Source organism: Gossypium raimondii, chromosome 6, assembly GCF_025698545.1.
Source record: "Gossypium raimondii isolate GPD5lz chromosome 6, ASM2569854v1, whole genome shotgun sequence".
NCBI classification, from domain to species: Eukaryota; Viridiplantae; Streptophyta; class Magnoliopsida; order Malvales; family Malvaceae; genus Gossypium; species Gossypium raimondii.
The window spans coordinates 58,849,341-58,868,353 of record NC_068570.1 but is presented as its reverse complement, the minus strand read 5'-3'; the positions used below and the strand labels follow the sequence as shown (position 1 = coordinate 58,868,353).

At 34.0% G+C, this 19,013-nt stretch overlaps 1 protein-coding gene and 1 long non-coding RNA gene across 2 annotated transcripts; one reads left to right on the top strand and one right to left on the bottom strand.

The window, feature by feature from the left end:
* Positions 1 to 2,124: 2,124 nt before the first annotated feature.
* LOC105772165 (disease resistance protein SUMM2-like) lies at positions 2,125 to 4,788 on the top strand. Its single transcript, XM_052632168.1, has one exon. It carries the CDS (start codon positions 2,308 to 2,310, stop codon positions 4,645 to 4,647), a length of 2,340 nt encoding a protein of 779 aa, XP_052488128.1. The 5' UTR covers positions 2,125 to 2,307; the 3' UTR covers positions 4,648 to 4,788.
* A 9,691-nt stretch (positions 4,789 to 14,479) lies between these two features.
* Positions 14,480 to 15,301, bottom strand: LOC105773002 (uncharacterized). The gene is made up of 2 exons (XR_001126962.2): positions 15,188 to 15,301; positions 14,480 to 14,893 (listed from the first exon to the last, which is right to left on the bottom strand). It is a non-coding gene; the product is annotated as an uncharacterized LOC105773002 (long non-coding RNA).
* Between the last annotated feature and the right edge of the window lie 3,712 nt (positions 15,302 to 19,013).

Sequence of the window (19,013 nt, the reverse complement as noted above, 5' to 3'; positions counted from 1 at the left end):
TAATTTAACAATTCAAAAACAAAAATTTTGGGCATTACAACTCTCCTTTCCTTCAAAAAATTTTGGCCTCGAAATTTACCTAACTCAAACAGATGCGGATATTGTTGTCGAACCGAGTCCTCTAGCTCCCAAGTGGTGTGCTTAATACATTGATTCCACCATAGAACCTTAACCAAAAGAATGTTCTTCCTTTTCAAGACTTTAACTTCTCAATCCAGAATCTGCACTAGTTCCTCTTCAAAAGTCAAATCTGGCCTCACCTCAATCTCCTCAACTAGAACAATATGAGATGGATCAGACTGGTATCGTCTTAGCTTAGAGGTGTGAAACACATCGTGTATGCAGTCTAACTTCAAAGGCAACTCCAACTAATAGGCAACTGGCCCCACTTGTCTCAAAATCCGATAAGACCCAAAAAACTTAGGGCTCAACTTGCCCTTAGCCCAAATTTGAAGACCTCTTCCACAGAGATACTTAAGGAAAACCTGAGACCCATGGGCAGGTCTATTCTTGGGTTGCCTTTGTCTTTTTTTTTTAAACATTTTAGTTAATATTTCTGTTAAAAAGATCATTTCAACTCTTTATTAAAATATTAATGGTTAAATTTGATTCTTTTTAAAAGGTTGAAGGTCAAATTTAGCTCAAGAAAAGAATAAATTTCAAATTGACAAAAGATGCAAATATTAAGAACTATAATTTACATTATGCCTAAAAAGAATTAAATAAACTAACAACCCCTCCAACCCTTAGTTAGACCCAAGCTTAGTTTTCTTAATCAAAAGCATCTAAAATTGAAATAAGATTTGTAAATATAAGGCATAATACTTTATTCCACCCTCCAACTTTAAAAATTTTTTTTTAACCTCCATTTAATTTTAAAAAATCTTTTTAGCCCTTATTTTTACGTTTTTTGTCAAATCACCTAAAATGAATTGAAAAGTTAATAGTTTTAAACTTTACTAGCATTGCATACGTGCACGACACATCTGTTGAAATATTTTCAAATATTTATAGTGTTCCAATAACTATAAATGAAAGGTTGCAATTAATCAAAAGTTATATATTTTGGTTATTGATCAAGAGTTATATCACTTGATTTTTGACAAAGATTTACAATTATTCAAGCAATATTACTTGAATATGTTTATTTAAGAGATATTAATTGAATAATTATATCTCTTTAAAGATGTGATTGTTCAAAAAAGACACATATTGAAAGTTATGTTTACGTGAAGATATATGAGAATTTCTATAAATAGGGATGAGATTTATTTGGAAAACATACCAAAAAATTCTCAAAAGTTCTTTATATCATCCCTCCATCTTCTACTATTTTTAGATTGTTCTATAAAGAATTATTGTAGAAATTCTTTACAGAAATTGATTTTCTTATTATACTCTGCTTAGTGCTTAGTGGACTATTTTCGTCAGTGCAAAACTCAAATAGTTACCAAGATTCATTGTATCCTCGAGGTTCATTTGCTTGAAACTTATTTGCACACCGAATATAGGTGGGGGCGAATAGAACATTAAAATAATGACTTCATATACACCTTGGCGTCTTGTCATATTGCGTCATTTTTCTATTTGAGATTTTCCACATTGAAGTTTAGTTTTGACAATCAACATTTAATTAATTTTTAAAATTTAAAAATTAAAAATATAAAAACTATTTTAAAAATTAAAAATCATTAAAATTATTATAAAATTTATAAAATATTTTTATTTTAAAAATTAATTAAATGTTGATGTGTCATCTATGTAACAATTCATATGTATGCCACGTTAGTAAAGTTAACAAATGTTAATTTCTCCACCCATTTTAGGGTGATTTTTAAAATGAGGTGGAGGGTAAAATTATTAATATATTTTAAATTTTCCCATTAATGAAATTGTAGCTTCAAACATAAAAGTATTTCAATGAAAATTAGAAAAAGAATTTTATTATCAAATAAATTTATTCAAGTAAAATTTGTGAAAACAAAATTAGAATTTTCACTTAAAAATGTGATAAATATTACTAAAAATATTTATTTTAATGTTTCAAAAGATTGTTCACATTTATGGTTATATTTTATATCAATTGATATAAGGTAAGCACATACGTCACCTTAACAGACCAATTAACCTAACCATAATAGACTCTGTGAATCTGCTTGCTTTATCTTTACTATTCATAATCAAAGCTCTAATGGTTGAAACCCCATCTTCTTTAGCTCTATTTCATGTGCATCCTCTTCATAACTGTTCACTTTGCATCCACATCTCATTCAGTTTCCTTTGTTTCATCTTTCATTCACCAGAATCATGGGCAATTTCTGCTCAATCCAAATTGGTTTACAGAATTTCATCCTTCGTGGCTTGGATTCCATTGCTGGACATGCTAATTACGTGTGCAAGCTTCAACAAACCCTTCCAACTTTATCTGCTGCTCTTCAAGAACTGAGGGCACAAAGGAACGACCTGCTACGGCAGGTTGATCTTGCAGAACAACGACTATTGAAGCCATTTGAGCAAGTACAGCTATGGCTTTCAAAAACAGAAACTATGACAACAGAGGCGGAAAAGTTGATTGCAGATGGCCCTCAAGAAATGAATAACTTGTGTCTCGGCGGCTGTGCTTCCATGAATTATTTGTCTAGCTACAAGTTTGGTAAAAAGGTGGTCGAAATGCTTCAAGAAATAAGTGATCATAAGAGTAAAGGAGTTTTTGAGAAAGTAGCGGAGAATCAGCCCGCAGCTTCAGTGGTAGTTAGACCTGTAGAGCAGCCAGTTGCTCTAGAATCCACAATCCAAAAGGTATGGAGCTGCATCGTGGACAAAGATGTGGGGATCATTGGCCTCTATGGCTTGGGGGGCGTTGGCAAGACAACTCTCTTGACCAAACTCAACAACAAGTTCAGCACCACACCGAATGATTTTGAAGTTGTTATCTGGGCATTGGTGTCTAAAGAGTCCGATGTTGGAAAGATTCAAGATAGGATTGGTGGAAATCTTGGGTTTTCAGATGACTCATGGAAGAATAAAAGTGTTGACCGGAAAACTACAGATATCTATGGGGTGTTGGGCAACAAGAAATTTGTTGTATTATTGGATGATTTATGGGAGAGGGTGGATTTGAACCAAGTTGGGATACCAAAACCAAGCCAAGAGAATGGTTCCAAACTTATTTTTACTACTAGGTCTTTGGAGGTATGTGGTGAAATGGAAGCTCAAAAGAAAATCAAAGTGGAGTGCCTGGAAACGGAAAAGGCTTGGGAATTGTTTCGATCCAAGGTTGGAGATGAAACTCTCAACAGCCATCCAGATATTCTAAATCTAGCTAAACAAGTAGCTGAAAGGTGCGGTGGACCGCCTCTTGGACTAATTACAATCGGTCGTGCCATGGCTTGCAAGAAAACACTTGGGGAATGGAAATATGCAATTGAGATGTTGAAGCGATGTGCATTGCCAAAATTAGAAAATGAGGTATTTCCGCTTTTAAAATTCAGTTATGATAATTTGCCTAATGCCACAATGAAATGTTGCCTCCTATATTGTTGTTTGCATCCCGAAGGTTATTGTATTCCCAAAAGGAGATTAGTAGAGTATTGGTTTTGTGAAGGGCTACTGAACGAATTTGATAGAATTAGTGAAGCTCAAATGCAAGGAGACAACATCATCTGCTCTCTTATCAGTGCTTGTTTATTGGAAAATGATGGTGAAATAGATGGAGAAGATTGTGTGAAGATGCATGATGTGATCCGTGACATGATTTTATGGATTACACGCGAGTTCGAAGCAACACGGAATAATTTTTTTGTAAAAGCAGGGGCTCAATTATTTCAAGAACCAGATGTTAAGGCATGGGAAAATGTAAAAAGAATGTCTGTGATGGAAAATAAGATTGAAGTTCTCAACAAAACACCCAAATGCCCTAGCCTTCGAACCTTGTTTCTTAGCCAAAATAAATTGAAAGTGATCAGCGATGGTTTCTTCCAATTTATACCTCATTTAACTGTTTTGGATTTGTCAAGAAATGGAGGATTACGAGCATTGCCTAAGGGAATTTCAGAATTGATTTCACTAGAATGTCTTGATCTATCTTATACTGGCATATCAGAGTTGCCAATAGAGTTGAAATCGTTGACAAAGCTAAAAATGTTGGACTTGAGTTATACGGAGAATCTCAGAAAAATCCCACAACATTTAATATCTAGTTTTCTCAAGTTGCAAATATTCAGAATGTGGTGGCGGCTAAATAGAGATTATCATGAGGGTAATGAAAAGCTTATAGAGGAGTTGCAAGGTTTGAAATGCTTGAATATACTAAGGATACCGATACACAACATGTTTTGTCTAGAAAGATTACTGAGCTTTAACTTATTCCGATGTTGGACCCAAGCACTACAACTTAGAGGTTTTAGAGGACTAGAAGTGTTTAATGTTCTATGCTTAGAAAATTTAGAGTTCTCCTATTTTGAAAGCATGGAGGAGATAAAAATGGAAAAGCTATATACCTGGGTTTCTTCCAGTATTAACCATACTTCATGCTTTCACACGTTGAGCAGAGTATCAACAATGGGATGTAACTTGGTTGAGTCTTGCTCCAAATTTAAGAGTTCTTTTTATATATTTTTGTCCAAAAATGGAAGAAATATTGAGTGAGGAAAAACTTGGTGAAGTTGCATGTGTGGATGGAATCCCATACCTTAAACCATTTCTGAAGCTTGAAACACTTTACTTAAGTTGTTTACCGAAATTGAAGAGCATATACTGGGATGCCCTACCCTTCCCATGTCTGAAACTTATTCATATAGGTGGCTGCCGAGAACTAAAGAAGCTTCCTCTCAACTCAAACAGTGCAAAAGGGAATCCACTTAGCATTGAGGGAAGCAAAGATTGGTGGGCAAGAGTAGAATGGGAAAACGAAGCCACTCGAGATGCTGTTCTCCCTTCTTTTAAGCTTTTGTACTAAAAATTTCGAAGTGGTTCATTGTTGTCTGATGTTTGAATTTTGAGAAAATAACACTACTTTTCATTTTTTAAATTATATCACAAGAATGGAACTCTTCTTCGTGCTCGAGTTCCACCAACGCCTAAATTCCACCATCTTGAAAGTGAGCCTTCTCCACCATTGAAGGCTAAGGTTTTCCCCTCAGTTTTAAGCTCTGAATCTGATCTTAAGCCATCGAATTTATCCACATTTAAGCTTACGATTGATCAATTAAATACCCTGAAAGCCAAAGCTGCTGCAAACAGTAGTGGTACAAACTATAGTAGTTACAACATCTTGGCTGCACATATATGAAGCTGCGTAAGTAAAGCAAGGGGTCTCTCAGACAATCAACTGGTGGTCACTAAATTAATTATAATTACGATAAAGGTAAATGCACCTATCGAACAATAGTATAGCTATGGTTAGTAGGGAATATCGTATCTACGAGGACTAAAAGTACCAGTAATTACTGGTTTTCTATTATTTAGCCGACAAATTGGAGTATCTGTTTTTAATCTAAAATTACTAAACTAATCTAACTAAGAACGCAACAGAGAATGAAATAGGAAAATAATCGAAGATAACCAATGAAATAGACAATACCCAGGAAAAAATGCACCTAGACTTCACCTATTATTATGAATTTAAATTAAACGATTTATTCACTTGTGTCTGTAGAAATCCCTAAATTATGTTAATATCTCTTTTGAGAGTAAGAACAACTGACTCTAGGTTGATTAATTGAAATCTCTTTCTAATTAAAACCCCTATTGTAGGGGTGAGCAAAACTCGATTCGACTCGAAAAAATCAAAAAAAATTCAAATTTCGAGTTAAACGAATCGAGTTATTCAAATCAACTCGAATTTTTTTTTCGAATTTCGAGTTCGAATCGAGTTGAGTTTTCGAATTCAAATAACTCGAATAATTCGAATATCAAACTATAATATTTTACATTTTTACCCTAAACTCCCAAACTTTTTTACTTTTCCCTCAAAACTTTTACTCCTTCCCACTTTCTCCCCAAAACTTTTACTCCCCTCCCCTCCCAACCCCCAATCTACCCAAAATCCATTTCCCACCAAAATTTTACTCTTCCATTTACTTTTTCTCAAAATTTTACTCCCAAAAACCCTCAAAACCTTTTATCTTCCCCCAAAATTTTTACTCCCTCCCACTTTTCCCCTAAAACTTTTACAGCACGTTTGGTTCGCTGTATTGGATTAGAGGTGTATTAGATTAGAGGTGTAATGGAATAGAGGTGTAATGGAAAAGCTGTGTAATAGCAAATCAACTGTTTGGTTGAATGTAATGGAATAGAGCGTAATAGTAATCCTGTGTTTGGTTGAGTGTAATAGAGGTGTAATAGCATAATGAAAAACTAAAATGACTAGAATACCCTTAGCGAAATTTGTTTTGGTAAATGATTATTGTTATTGTTATTTAAATTTTAATAAGATTATTATTATCAATAATAAATAATTTAATCATATTTAAACATAATTATTATTAAATATATTTTAATTAAAATATATAATTTAATAAAATTCTTAAAATTAAAGACTTTTGACACTTGCGAAGGGTTGCAAATCTGGTTTTCTTGTTGCTTGTTCTCTTAAGATGATTAATGCCATGTAGCTCGCATAATAATCACTTCTTGTTGAATCGAAAAACCAAAGCTTTTACCGGTTTGATTCCCAATTTTTTAGCCCAAGGAAAACTAGCTTATGTTTGCAAGAGAGATCTCAACGGTAAAACACAGGTCAAGCAAAACACCAAACTCATATTTCATGCCATAGTATAATCAAAAGATATTGGGAAAACCAAATACAAAGCCTCGGGCGCCATAAGAATTAATAAAGAACAAAACCAGATTTAGTTCATCACAACATGAAATGTCAAACACTTGCATGGAGTTTTTTTCTTTACGAAAGTAGTATCATCACCACTGTTAGTATTCTATCCAACAGATCAACACTTTTAGAGACGCTTAAATTGGTGCATGCTTCTCCGAAGCTGCCTTTGAGAAGGAGATTTCTCAACAGTTGATATGAACTTCTTGAGATGTCTTATATACTGTGGTCTTGCTCTAAATCACAGTGGTTCCTCCTTTAAGCCATAGAGGTTCATACTTCTCTTTGCATAGTTCCCGAGTTGCTTTCCATGGGAGCAATCAACAACTTCATCCAAGTTCCACGCACATTGATATAAACAGATGGTCTCAAAAGCCATAACGGTGGCCTATGAAATCATTTTCACCTTCTATGAGGTAATTTGCAAACAATATTCTATGTGGTAGTCATTTACTAGTTCAATAAATAAAGACAAATACAAAGGAAACCTTGACAGGTCAAATCTTATAAACTATCTTGACACGGTATGAGAATATGTCACTCTCTATATATGGAAAAGCAATATAGCACACGTACTCGTGTTGGATTTACTCGGAGTTTGAGTAAAATAGATCAAATATTTTTATGCACTATGAAAGTATAAGGAAGCCAACAAATTGAAAATTTTGATCATAATCCGAATCATGCATTAAATTGAATATAAGGATGAGGATAACTAACCTTAAATACAACCTACAGAAGATTTACTTGACTAAGCAAAAGGAGCCAAGAAAACTAAATTTCAGTAGCCTTTGTCTAATGGAATTATCCATATATGGCGGAGATGCGAAAATTTTCAACAATGTCAACTTAAGGCAAGGTTTCCAAACCAAAATTCGGGCATAGTAATCAGGTTAGCCATCAATGGGGTCCATCTGAGACCATTCTTTTCACTTCAAGATCTTGCTCAACAATCCTCCCTAGATATGGATAATCTGTTCTAATAGTAGCCAATTTATTTGTCCTCATAAAAGTAAATTAACAGAGATTGATATTTTAATTCTTTCTAGGTAGCAAAACAAGGGTGTGGAATCTTCATCGTTTCCTATAGTTATTTGTTGACTATCCGAAGAATAAACTAATAACAAAATGATGGTAAATCATAAAGAAAACAATGGTTCAATCATGATCCTCTTACTTCTTAATTTACACCTCAAGAGAGAAGATGAAAGGGTGTTTAAGTTGCAAGAACTCTTAATTCTATGGACTCCAATTAATTTACTTTGTCCTAATGCCAATCCTCCAAAACTTGCAATTATTTACCCATTGCCAAGACAGCTATCTTTTGTTTGTACTTGAGACCTTGCATGGGCCAAAGTTCAATGCAGATCTATATTTTGTCGACTTGACCGAAAGAATTGGACCTTCAAGAGAAACACCGTAGCACTAAACATGACAAAATCAATGATCGATATGACTTTATGTGAATCAAAAGCGTGAAAGGTCTACAAAATTCATTGATAGCCCCGCACCTCCCCTCGCGCAAATATTTTCATTGATTGCAGCCAAAAGCTCGATCATCAATTCATCATCCAATGAAAGTTCAAAAGTTCAAAAGTAATTTTGGACTTTGAAGAAATAAAAGAAAATGAGAATTCTTTAAGTTCCATTATAATTATGAAGAATTCAATGTAAAAAGATAAGAACAATATAAGTAACATAATGGCTCAAACATAAAGAGATATGTCGCATGTGGTAGGCTTATGAAATTTATAATATATGAAGTCTTATAGTATCGGGATTACTGAATACTTACATGAATGATAAGAACCGGACAATTGACAAGGGAATTTTATCAATATTCGCAAACAAACACCCCAAAAAGAACACATTATTTTTGCAATATTCACATAAATAAATCCTTATTAGCGAATAATGCGGAGAAGCAAACTTATACGACTTTACATTACCTTATAAATGTCAAACCAATATGTACGCTTTACAGGATACATTACTCTTAAACCGAAAAGTATGGGATCGTGCAAAACAATGACTCTTAGCAAGGCGATCAGTGCTAGATCCAAAGTGGGGCCACTACCAACAGATTGACCATAGAGGATGATATCTTCTGTTTTGTACCATAGCTCTCTTCAAGACATTTATATGCGACTTCAATATCTGCATATGTGCTCTGTTCACTTGGTCGTAAAAGATAAAAGTAAGAAAGAGCTTTATATAATCCTATCACCTTAGAGATAATAACTATATCTTTTACAGAGAGATAACTTTAATTTTCCTTTCCTTTCAAAACAATATGTTTATTTTATATACCTTTCCGGAAGATTGTCCGTATCCGAATATTCATAGTGCGAGAATATCACGAAAATCTATTAGAAACCTATACACCATTAGTTTATTTAAGGAGTAGCTAAACTGAAGTTTCTTCAACGGATAAGAAACATGCACAAAAGGTCATTCAAGACATCAATCATAATTCCTAGAGGTATGAACAAACAAATCCATCATTTCTCCCTTTGGCATGGTGATAGCTTCTTGCACCGACGGTAAAATATTCACTTAAGGCTAAATGAAAATGATGAAACCTTAATTGCTAGCCAATGAAGACCAATTTACCGAGTTAAACTAGCAATTCTTGGTTATCCGGATTCTTTACTTTTTACAAAAGTAAATGTACTCAACACATATTCAGATATGGTATTGGCATACAGTCCTTGAAAAAACATAGAAAAATTTAAGCATAATCGTTGTAACATAGTGGCAATGTAATGGTAATTAACTATAAAGTATCAAGACGAACAAGACTAACAACAAGATCTAATCCGTCGATTTCATCTAAGCTAACATAAAAGCAATGCAAACCCATAAACCGATTTCCATGTTTAATATCTAGCAACATCATCTCCCGGAAGAAGATCGTTCACTCCTTTCCAAATTAAATCACACTTATTAAAGGAACCAAATAGCCAATAAAGTTTGCATACCACCAAACATATCTAAATTTTCCATCTAATATCACCCACTCAAAGCTCCTTTCACATAGAAATCTCCATTTCTAGTCGATTCAATGAATTCAAGAACTAAATGGGAGTTTTGGTGTGTGGCAGAATAGGGTTGGGAGGAAATGGGAAGAGAAATTAGTCACCGGACGAGAAGAAATGATGAGGACGGATAATCAGCAGGCGAGTGGGAAATGGGAGGAGAAATTTCGAGGACAAGAGAGGAGAGGGTCGGGTAGGGAGGAGGGTAAAAGCAGAGATGGAGAGGGAAGCCGAACATAATAGCTATTACAGCGAATTGGGAAGGGATTAGAAAACACGGCAATTTGGGGATTAGGGGCGTAATGTAATACGCGCGTAATACCTATTACAGCGAACCAAACGCCGGAATAGGGGCGTAATGTATTACACGCGTAATCGGGGTGTAATGGATTGGGTAATACACTGAACCAAACGCTCTCTTATTCTCTTCCCATCCCACCTCCCACCTCCCATCTACCCCAAACCCTCCCCCTTCCATTTTTTTTAAATATTTTCCCTCCAAAATTTTACTCCCCCTATTTACTTTCCCTCAAACTTTTATTCCCCAAAACTTTTTATTTTCCCTAAACTTTTACTTCTCACCCTTTACTCTCAAATAAAAATCAAAATTATCCAAAAAAATCACTAAATATAAATAGTAATAATTTTATTTATATATACTATTTATATTATTAAATTAAATTTCACATTTTATATTATTTATATTATTGAATTGTTTAGTCATATTGAATATTTATATTACAATTGAATTCTTAATTATGCCATAAAATATTCGTGTTAAAATTTTATATTGGTATCAATTTCACATTTTATTTTTAAAATAATTTTATTAAAAATCATATTTTTATATTTAATATATTTTTAATTCCAAAATACATAGTGACAAGAATCAAGATAATTGAAACAACTAAGCAAACAAATAAGCTAACCAGTATATAAAAAATTAATAAATAAATTATGAGGTGATGAAAGTTAATAAAAAAATTGATTAAGGTGGACAAACTTTATTACGATAGGTGACAATGGTTACAAGGACCCAAAATTATTTTTTAAAATTTAACTCGAACAAATATATTCGATTCGATTCGATTCGAATTTCATCTCACTCGACTCGATTCGAGAAAACTTCAAATAAAGTTAGGATGATAAAATGAGATTCGAAAACTCTATTAACTCAAAAATTTTCGATTCGATTCGATTCAATCGAATGCTCACCCCTACCCTATTGTCACATTAACTCAATCTATGGATTTCCCTATTAGATTTGACAGTAATCTGGTAGATTTATATCGTCCTATTTCTGAGATTGCATGCAACTCCATTCAATTATACTAGATCTACTATTAAACAGAGACTTTTGCTCCACTAAAATAAGCACATTAAACTTGGATTAATATCTCAAAAATATTAAAACAAGAAATAATCATACAGAATTGAGAACAAGAATCAAGTATTGATCGCATAAATAAAAAATCAAATAATAAGATTTATTATAGGTTTCATCTTCCCTAGGTATCTAGGGAATTTTGTTCATAATCCTAAATGAAAATCTCTCGAAGTCAGAATAATCACAAGATATAAAGAAACTCAATAAAACTTCGAAAGAAATTAAATAGAGATCTTGATCTTAAAGGAGATCCGTTTCCGAGTTGATTCCGATGGCGTTTTTCGAGTGCTTTCTTCGATCTTCTCTGAGTGCTCCCTTAGGTCTTCTTCTAATTGATATTTAAAGACTTTAGAATGCTCAGAAAGCCTAAAAATTAGGTTTTTCCGCATATTTGGGAAGGAAGGTGCGATATCGACACGGGCTGGCACATGGGTGTGTGGCTAGCCTGTGTGGCTCACACGGGCGTGTGGTCAGGCCGTGTGGATCCTAGAAACAACTCTATTTGTCCGATTTTGGCTCATTTTTCCCTCCTTTCGCTCCCACATGCTCTCCTAAGTATAGAAACATGAATTTAAAGGATTGAGAGCATCAAATTCACTAATTTACATAATTAATCATCCAAAAATGCATTAAGAATGAGATTAAAATATATTACTTTTACATCTTATCACCAACCTACCAAGATGTACTTTCCAATTGACGTTGGATCTAAATTGAATCCTTTTCTCCCAGTAGGCTACTTTGGTAATGTTATCTTATAAATGCACTCATTACTCAAGCTAGTGATCCAAACACTGAATCCTTTCTTGATACTATTAAGAGGATCCATGAAGGGTTAAAGCAGATTAATGATAAATATTTGAGGTCAACCCTTGATGTCTAATTTAAGCACTTTGGTTAGAGGACCGCACACTTTCCAATGCCCAAACCTCGTTGTAAACACTTGGTTGCGGTTGCTTATATATGAAGGGTGGGTTTGGATGGGTGATTGGGTGCGATGCAGTGCGTTTAGCTTACTTTTTGTCTCACGCTACAGTATCGCTACAGTATCTAATCTCACCGCCACCGCTATTTTTACACTAACAGTAGGTAAATGCACCGCCCATCCAAACCCACCCGAAGCAAATTTCTGATGGGGTCGCCCCATTCATTTATACATGGATCATGAAGGGACATTTGGATAATTATTTCCTTATCATGAAGGGGCATTTGGATAATTATTTCCTTAGTCCCAACCAAAATATAACATCCAAAATCGTCCCAACTTTGAACAACACTCAAAGAATGAGATTTGGGGTGCCATCATATATTTTACCATTTATTCCATAATTCAAATGTATGTCTTTCATGTAGATATTTTTGCATTGAATTGACTTATTGTATGAAAGTCGCACCGTAATTTCACTATTTTTCGTCCCTCTTAAATCATTATACAAGATAATGTTAACCTCCACAGTTGTACTCTATAGAATTAAAAAAATACTAAATATCATTAAATATGTTAAATTGATTCAGTTGAATTCATGAACACTTAAGTGTAATGATTAAATTAATTAACGTAAAACTTACATAATTCTTGCAATGTTGATGAGGAGGACAATTTTATTGATGAATAATAATAGGTCAGAATTACTTTATTAAATGATATATGTTCAAATCTTATATGTCTTGAATATTCATGTACTCACTATACACATACTATGATATGATAATTAGTTAAATATAACATAAAAATTAATCATGAAATAATTTTAATGAAAAATTAATTACTTGTCAAGTCTTTATTCTAACACCATTATTTGTAGTATAAAATTAACTCTCATCATGGTAACATATTTAACCTTCTCATTTTTCTTTTTTACCAAGACTTCCAACACTTCGTATAAAAGTGAAAAATAAAAGCTAAGGAAAAACTATCATAAAAATTCAAGTAAAAATAAAAATATCATAATAAATTTAAATCAAAATATCTAATTCTATAAAAGTGAAGAATAAAAACAAACAAATAAATGAAAGTTTAATAATTTTAAATTTTAAAGGGTTTAATTGATTTTTTTTAATTTTGTACTAAGGTTTTCTTGACCATTTAGCTTTATTAGTTTCAAAATTTTTAATTTATTTCTAATAAAAGAGTAAGGGTCAAATTGAATAAACTTGTAAAGATTAAGAGTTAATTTTATTTTTATACCTTTTATATAAACACAAAACACATATTTAATAGTGAAATTTTAAGCTGTGTGGACTTTTTACGGGATTTTTACTAAAATATTACTAAAAAATTAAAAAAATACCAAAATATGACTAACTTTTTATTATTTACCAAAATAATACAAAAAAATAGAACAGTGGAAAATCGGATGCCACGGGCGGCACCAAAGGTGCACATGGCGGCGGCACTCAAAGGTGCCTTTGCGAGAACGACAGGACTAAAATGTAATGATCTAAAGTTTTAAGGACCTGATATGAAAATTTACCATTTTGAATTTTGAAAGTGAATTGGTGCCGCCTGTGGGTGTGGCGGCACTAAAGTTGAAACGTGGCTAATTGCCTTCTAAGCCTTCCTTATTTATTATTTTCTTTTTATTCCCCTTCAACTCACTTTTTTATTTAATAAACAAGCCATCAACCTATTTTTGTAGTTAAATAAGCTCTTAATCTATGATTTTTACTCATAAAATTCATTTGTTTTATTATTAAAGTAAATATATTTTACCTAAAGTAAAGCTATTTAAAAAAGTATAAACTAATTCGCATTTTATGTTTATTAAATAAAAAAATTTACTAAATTTGATGAGAATAAAATAGGTTTACTAAATTTTATGTTTAGTAAATTTACTAAATTTACTAAATTTTATGTTCATCAATTTCACATCGAAACCTTTTTGATCGACCTTTTTTATTTTAAAAGAAATTAAAATGGAGTCGCCACCAATCTTTTTTATGAGGTGTGATCGGATCACCTCGTAATTTGATGTTTTTAATAAAAAGTTTGATTTACTAATACAACAATTTTTGGTCTACAAAATTCATTAAATGGGTTCGGGAGTTGGTTATACACGAGAAAGGATTAGCCAAAAATTAAAAATACGATCCCTTATTAAGACATTACTTAACTAAATTAATTTTCACGAAAAGGGCTTATTTCAAGTTAATCGAGAAGAAAGGATCATGTCCCGTAAGTTAAGACACAATGCCTTAGATCCTCAAGAACAAGAATGAACGTCATTTGATCATCACTTAAATCTCATTTTTTTTATTTTAAAGTAAATATTTGATTATCTCGGCTTTAGAAGGAAGTCATATTTCGTAAGTTAAGAATACGACTTTTCTAATTCCAAAATAATGAACATAACCTTTGTAATACCCAATTTTAGCCCAGGCACAAATAAATAAAAGTGTCCAGTCCATTTAAAAACCTAATTTACGAGGCCCAATTACATTAGCCCAAATACCCTTGGCCCAATACACTAGGCCCAAACCCTAGCCCAACTACAATGTAGCCCTTAACAGCACATGTGAAAAAAAAAACCCTAGCCTCCTTTGCATCAGCAGCGCCGCAGACATTGGGCCACTTCGTGCGTGTGTGCTAGCAGTTATCGCCTCTACGCACGATATGCACGTCTTCCTTCCAGTATGCACCTACAACGAACCACAGGATAACAAGCAGGAGATAGGATTTGTATTTATATTATTATGAGTTTTCGGTATTGGGGATCGATGGTAAACTGTTTTAGGAAAGACTAAAAAAAGTGTAAAAGGAAAATTTTTTGTATTGAAAATTAAAAGGAATACAAGAGAGAAAAGAGATTTTTTTGAAGGTGATAAATTTTGGTTCTCTTTTTCCTCTGTTTTTTTTATTGTTTTCATTTCATTTTGTTTTTCTTCGATTTCTTAAAACGAATAAACAAAAAGGGTAAGGTGAAGGGGACTTACCATTGCGAAGCATTGACGCCCTCATTTCCTCTATCCGAGACGGAGTTGAATGGGCGAAGGTCTCGAAGATGAAGCGATCGAGGATGGGAACGGCGTTCTCCCTTCTTCTGCAGATTTGAACAAAAAGCCTTTAGATTTAGGTTTTAATTTGGTTTTAAAATGTTTGCAAATAAAAGGGTTTTGTCTAATGGCCCAGTGATATGCGAGCTTTTGCCCTTAATGGGCCATTTGCGCAATTAGTCCTATGTTCTTTGAGGGGTGCTTAGATCAGTGTTTTTTAATTTTGGCCATGTGTTTTAATATTGTTTCAATTTAGTCCATGTTGTTGCGCAGCGTTTGGGCGTTTTGGACAAATTACCCTTTCGATCCTTCCCCTGTTGTGCGCATTTTAATTTGGTCCCTTTTTGAGTTTTCTGTCTTTAAAATTTGGCTTTAAAATTTCGTTTGTTTTCAATTTAATCATTAATGTGTTGTTTTAGCTTTTAGTTTTTTTATATTAATTTATATTATTAATTATTCTTTTATTGTATATTATTATTATCATACCTACATATATACACACATATGTATGTTAATATATATATGTATTTATTTTAAACGTTTTTAAATACATATATATTATATACATATTTTATTATCTTGCTTTCATAGTTTTTCTTTTTACATAAATATATACGTATATACATTTATATTTTATTATATTTTCTTTATTAATCCTAAATAATCGAGAATTTTCTTTTTCAAAACGGATCAATGGACTAATAAAACTTTCACAAGGGAAGTTTTGCATATTACCCTATGAGTTTCTAAATAATATAGTGACCTGAAACAGGACTATTGTTTAGAACGCACCAAGTTTAAAGGTTGAAATATCTGGGAAGGAAATGTCTAAATTGAGACTATCCCTTCAGATTTTGTTGTCATAACATTGATTGAACAAAGTGACAAGATATCGTGTTGGTGACAAAGCGTCAATGAACAAGCAAGCAATGATCACCTTGCAATAAGAAGAGGTTTCCTTGGAGAAAGAAATTCTTCATTTGTGCATGAGCATTTGGTATGACACCTTGAGAATGGTATAAAGGACCGAAGTGCTTCACCTTGCGATAAGAGAAGATTGAGAAAAGGCCAGATTTTTCTACCCTTGAGTTACAGCAGGAGAAAGATGGTACAAATTTTGCGTCCCAGTGGATTGAACTTTGAAGTTTACAGTGGAGGCAATCTGATCAAGTGTTTCTTTGAAAATGCTAGCTAAGCAAGAAGGCGTTGTAGCACGTCAGTAAACTTTGAGTAATGACAACCTAAGTGATAAAGTGGGATCATTCTCGAAAAAATAATATTATACATTTATTCAAATGTCATTCATACACGTCCAGTTAGGAGCATTTGATTCATTCTGATCATGACATCCTAATCACTAGGCATAATTAGGTTCATAAATTGAATTATACAGGTCATGTTCCCCAGAGAACAAACCCGTAAAACTTCAGCCTTATCTCCCTAAGCAGCAGTGGAGTAGGTTAAAAATAGTAGATTTTTATTTCCTTGGCGTTGTAGCGAAGCAGATTGAAGCCACGACAGCGAATTTTATCTCCCTAGCGTTAAGGCTTGGTTTAGTTGAAGTGGAGCGGATTGAAGCTGTGGACAACGAATCCTATCTCTTTGGCATTACAGTGGAAAAGATTAAAGCCACAACGGCGGGTCTTCCTTTCCTGGCGGTGCAGTGGAACAGATTGAAGCTACGACAGCGGATCTGGTTTCCTCGACATTGCAATTTAAAAAGATTGAAGCCACAACGACGGGTCTTACTTTCCTGGCGGTGCAGTGGAACAGATTGAAGCTACAACAGCGGATCTGGTTTCCCCGACATTGCAATTTAAAAAGATTGAAGCCACAACGGCGGGTCTTACTTTCTTGGCGGTGCAGTGGAACAGATTGAAGCTACGACAGCAGATCTGGTTTCCTTGACATTGCAATTTAAAAAAATTGAAGCCACAACGGCGGGTCTTACTTTCTTGGCGGTGCAGTGGAACAGATTGAAGCTACGACAGCAGATCTGGTTTCCCCGATATTGCAATTTAGAAAGATTGAAGCCACAACGGCGGGTCTTACTTTCTTGGCGGTGCAGTGGAGCAGATTGAAGCTACGACAGCGGATCTGGTTTCCCCGACATTGCAATTTAAAAAGATTGAAGCCACAATGGCGGGTCTTACTTTCCTAGTAGTGTAGTGGAATAGATTGAAGTCATGACGGCGAATCTTGTTTCCGCGACATTACAGTTAAATGAATTGAAGACCCAAATCCTATCTCCCTGAGGTTACAGTGGAGTAGATTAAAACATTCAGATTTTATCTCTCTGAAGTTGCAGGGAGCAAATCGCATCAGACTTATCTTTAAAGTTGTAACAGAATAAGTTGGAGCTACAAGTCATACCTCCTTGAAGTTGCAGTGAAGTAGACTAAATATAGCAATTTTTGTTCTTTTGAGAAGCTACAAGAATAGCAGGTCATGTCAAATCTCATTGGAACAAGTTAAAGCTACAAGTCTTATCTCCATGAAGTTGCAGTGGAGCTGATTGAAGATAGAAAATGTTCTCCCGAAGAGTACAAATCCTATGTCTCTGATGTTGCAGTGGAATGGATCTAAGTGTTTGATCCTATACCTCTGAAAATGCAGTAGGTTGGAGTGTGGCTACTTGAAGAAGAAGAGCATTAAGGTCTAGCATGACTGGGCAAAATTGGTTATTTTTAAAGTCTTTGCTCTGTTCCCATTATACGACAACGAGCAAAGAGGGGCAGCTGTAATACCCAATTTTAGCCCAGGCTCAAATAAATAAAAGTGTCCAGTCCATTTAAAAACCTAATTTACGAGGCCCAATTACATTAGCCCAAATACCCTTGGCCCAATACACTAGGCCCAAACCCTACCATAACTACAATGTAGCCCTTAACAGCACATGTGAAAAAAAAACCCTAGCCTCCCTTGCATCAGCAGCGCCGCAGACATTGGGCCACTTCGTGCGTGTATGCTAGCAGTTATCGCCTCTACGCACGATATGCACGTCTTTCTTCCAGTATGCACCTACAACGAACCACAGGATAACAAGCAAGAGATAGGATTTGTATTTATATTATTATGAGTTTTCGGTATGGGGGGTCGATGGTAAACTGTTTTAGGAAAGACTAAAAAAAGTGTAAAAGGAAAAATTTTTGTATTGAAAATTAAAAGGAATACAAGAGAGAAAAGAGATTTTTTTGAAGGTGATAAATTTTGGTTCTCTTTTTCCTCTTTTTTTTTTACTGTTTTCATTTCATTTTGTTTTTCTTCGATTTCTTAAAACAAATAAACAAAAAGGGTAAGGTGAAGGGGACTTACCATTGCGAAGCATTGACGCCCTCCTTTCCTCTGTCCGAGACAGAGTTGAATGGGCGAAGGTCTCGAAGATGAAGCGATCGAGGATGGGAACGACGTTCTCCCTTCTTCTGCAGATTTGAACAAAAAGCCTTTAGATTTAGGTTTTAATTTGGTTTTAAAATGTTTGCAAAAAAAAAGGGTTCTGTCTAATGGCCAAGTGATCTGCGAGCTTTTGCCCTTAATGGGCCATTTGCGCAATTAGTCCTTTGTTCTTTGAGGGGTGCTTAAATCAGTGTTTTTTAATTTTGGCCACGTGTTTTAATATTGTTTCAATTTAATCCATGTTGTTGCGCAGCGTTTGGGCGTTTTGGACATATTACCCTTTTAATACATATATACACACATATCACTACACCAAAACAGGCTTTTAGCGGCACTTTTAGTGGCGTTTGGACAAAAAGCGCCGCTAAAA

What these genes read in the sequence shown, in the direction of transcription:
- LOC105772165 (XM_052632168.1), top strand. Translation starts at nt 2,308, where the DNA reads ATGGGCAATTTCTGCTCAATCCAAATTGGTTTACAGAATTTCATCCTT.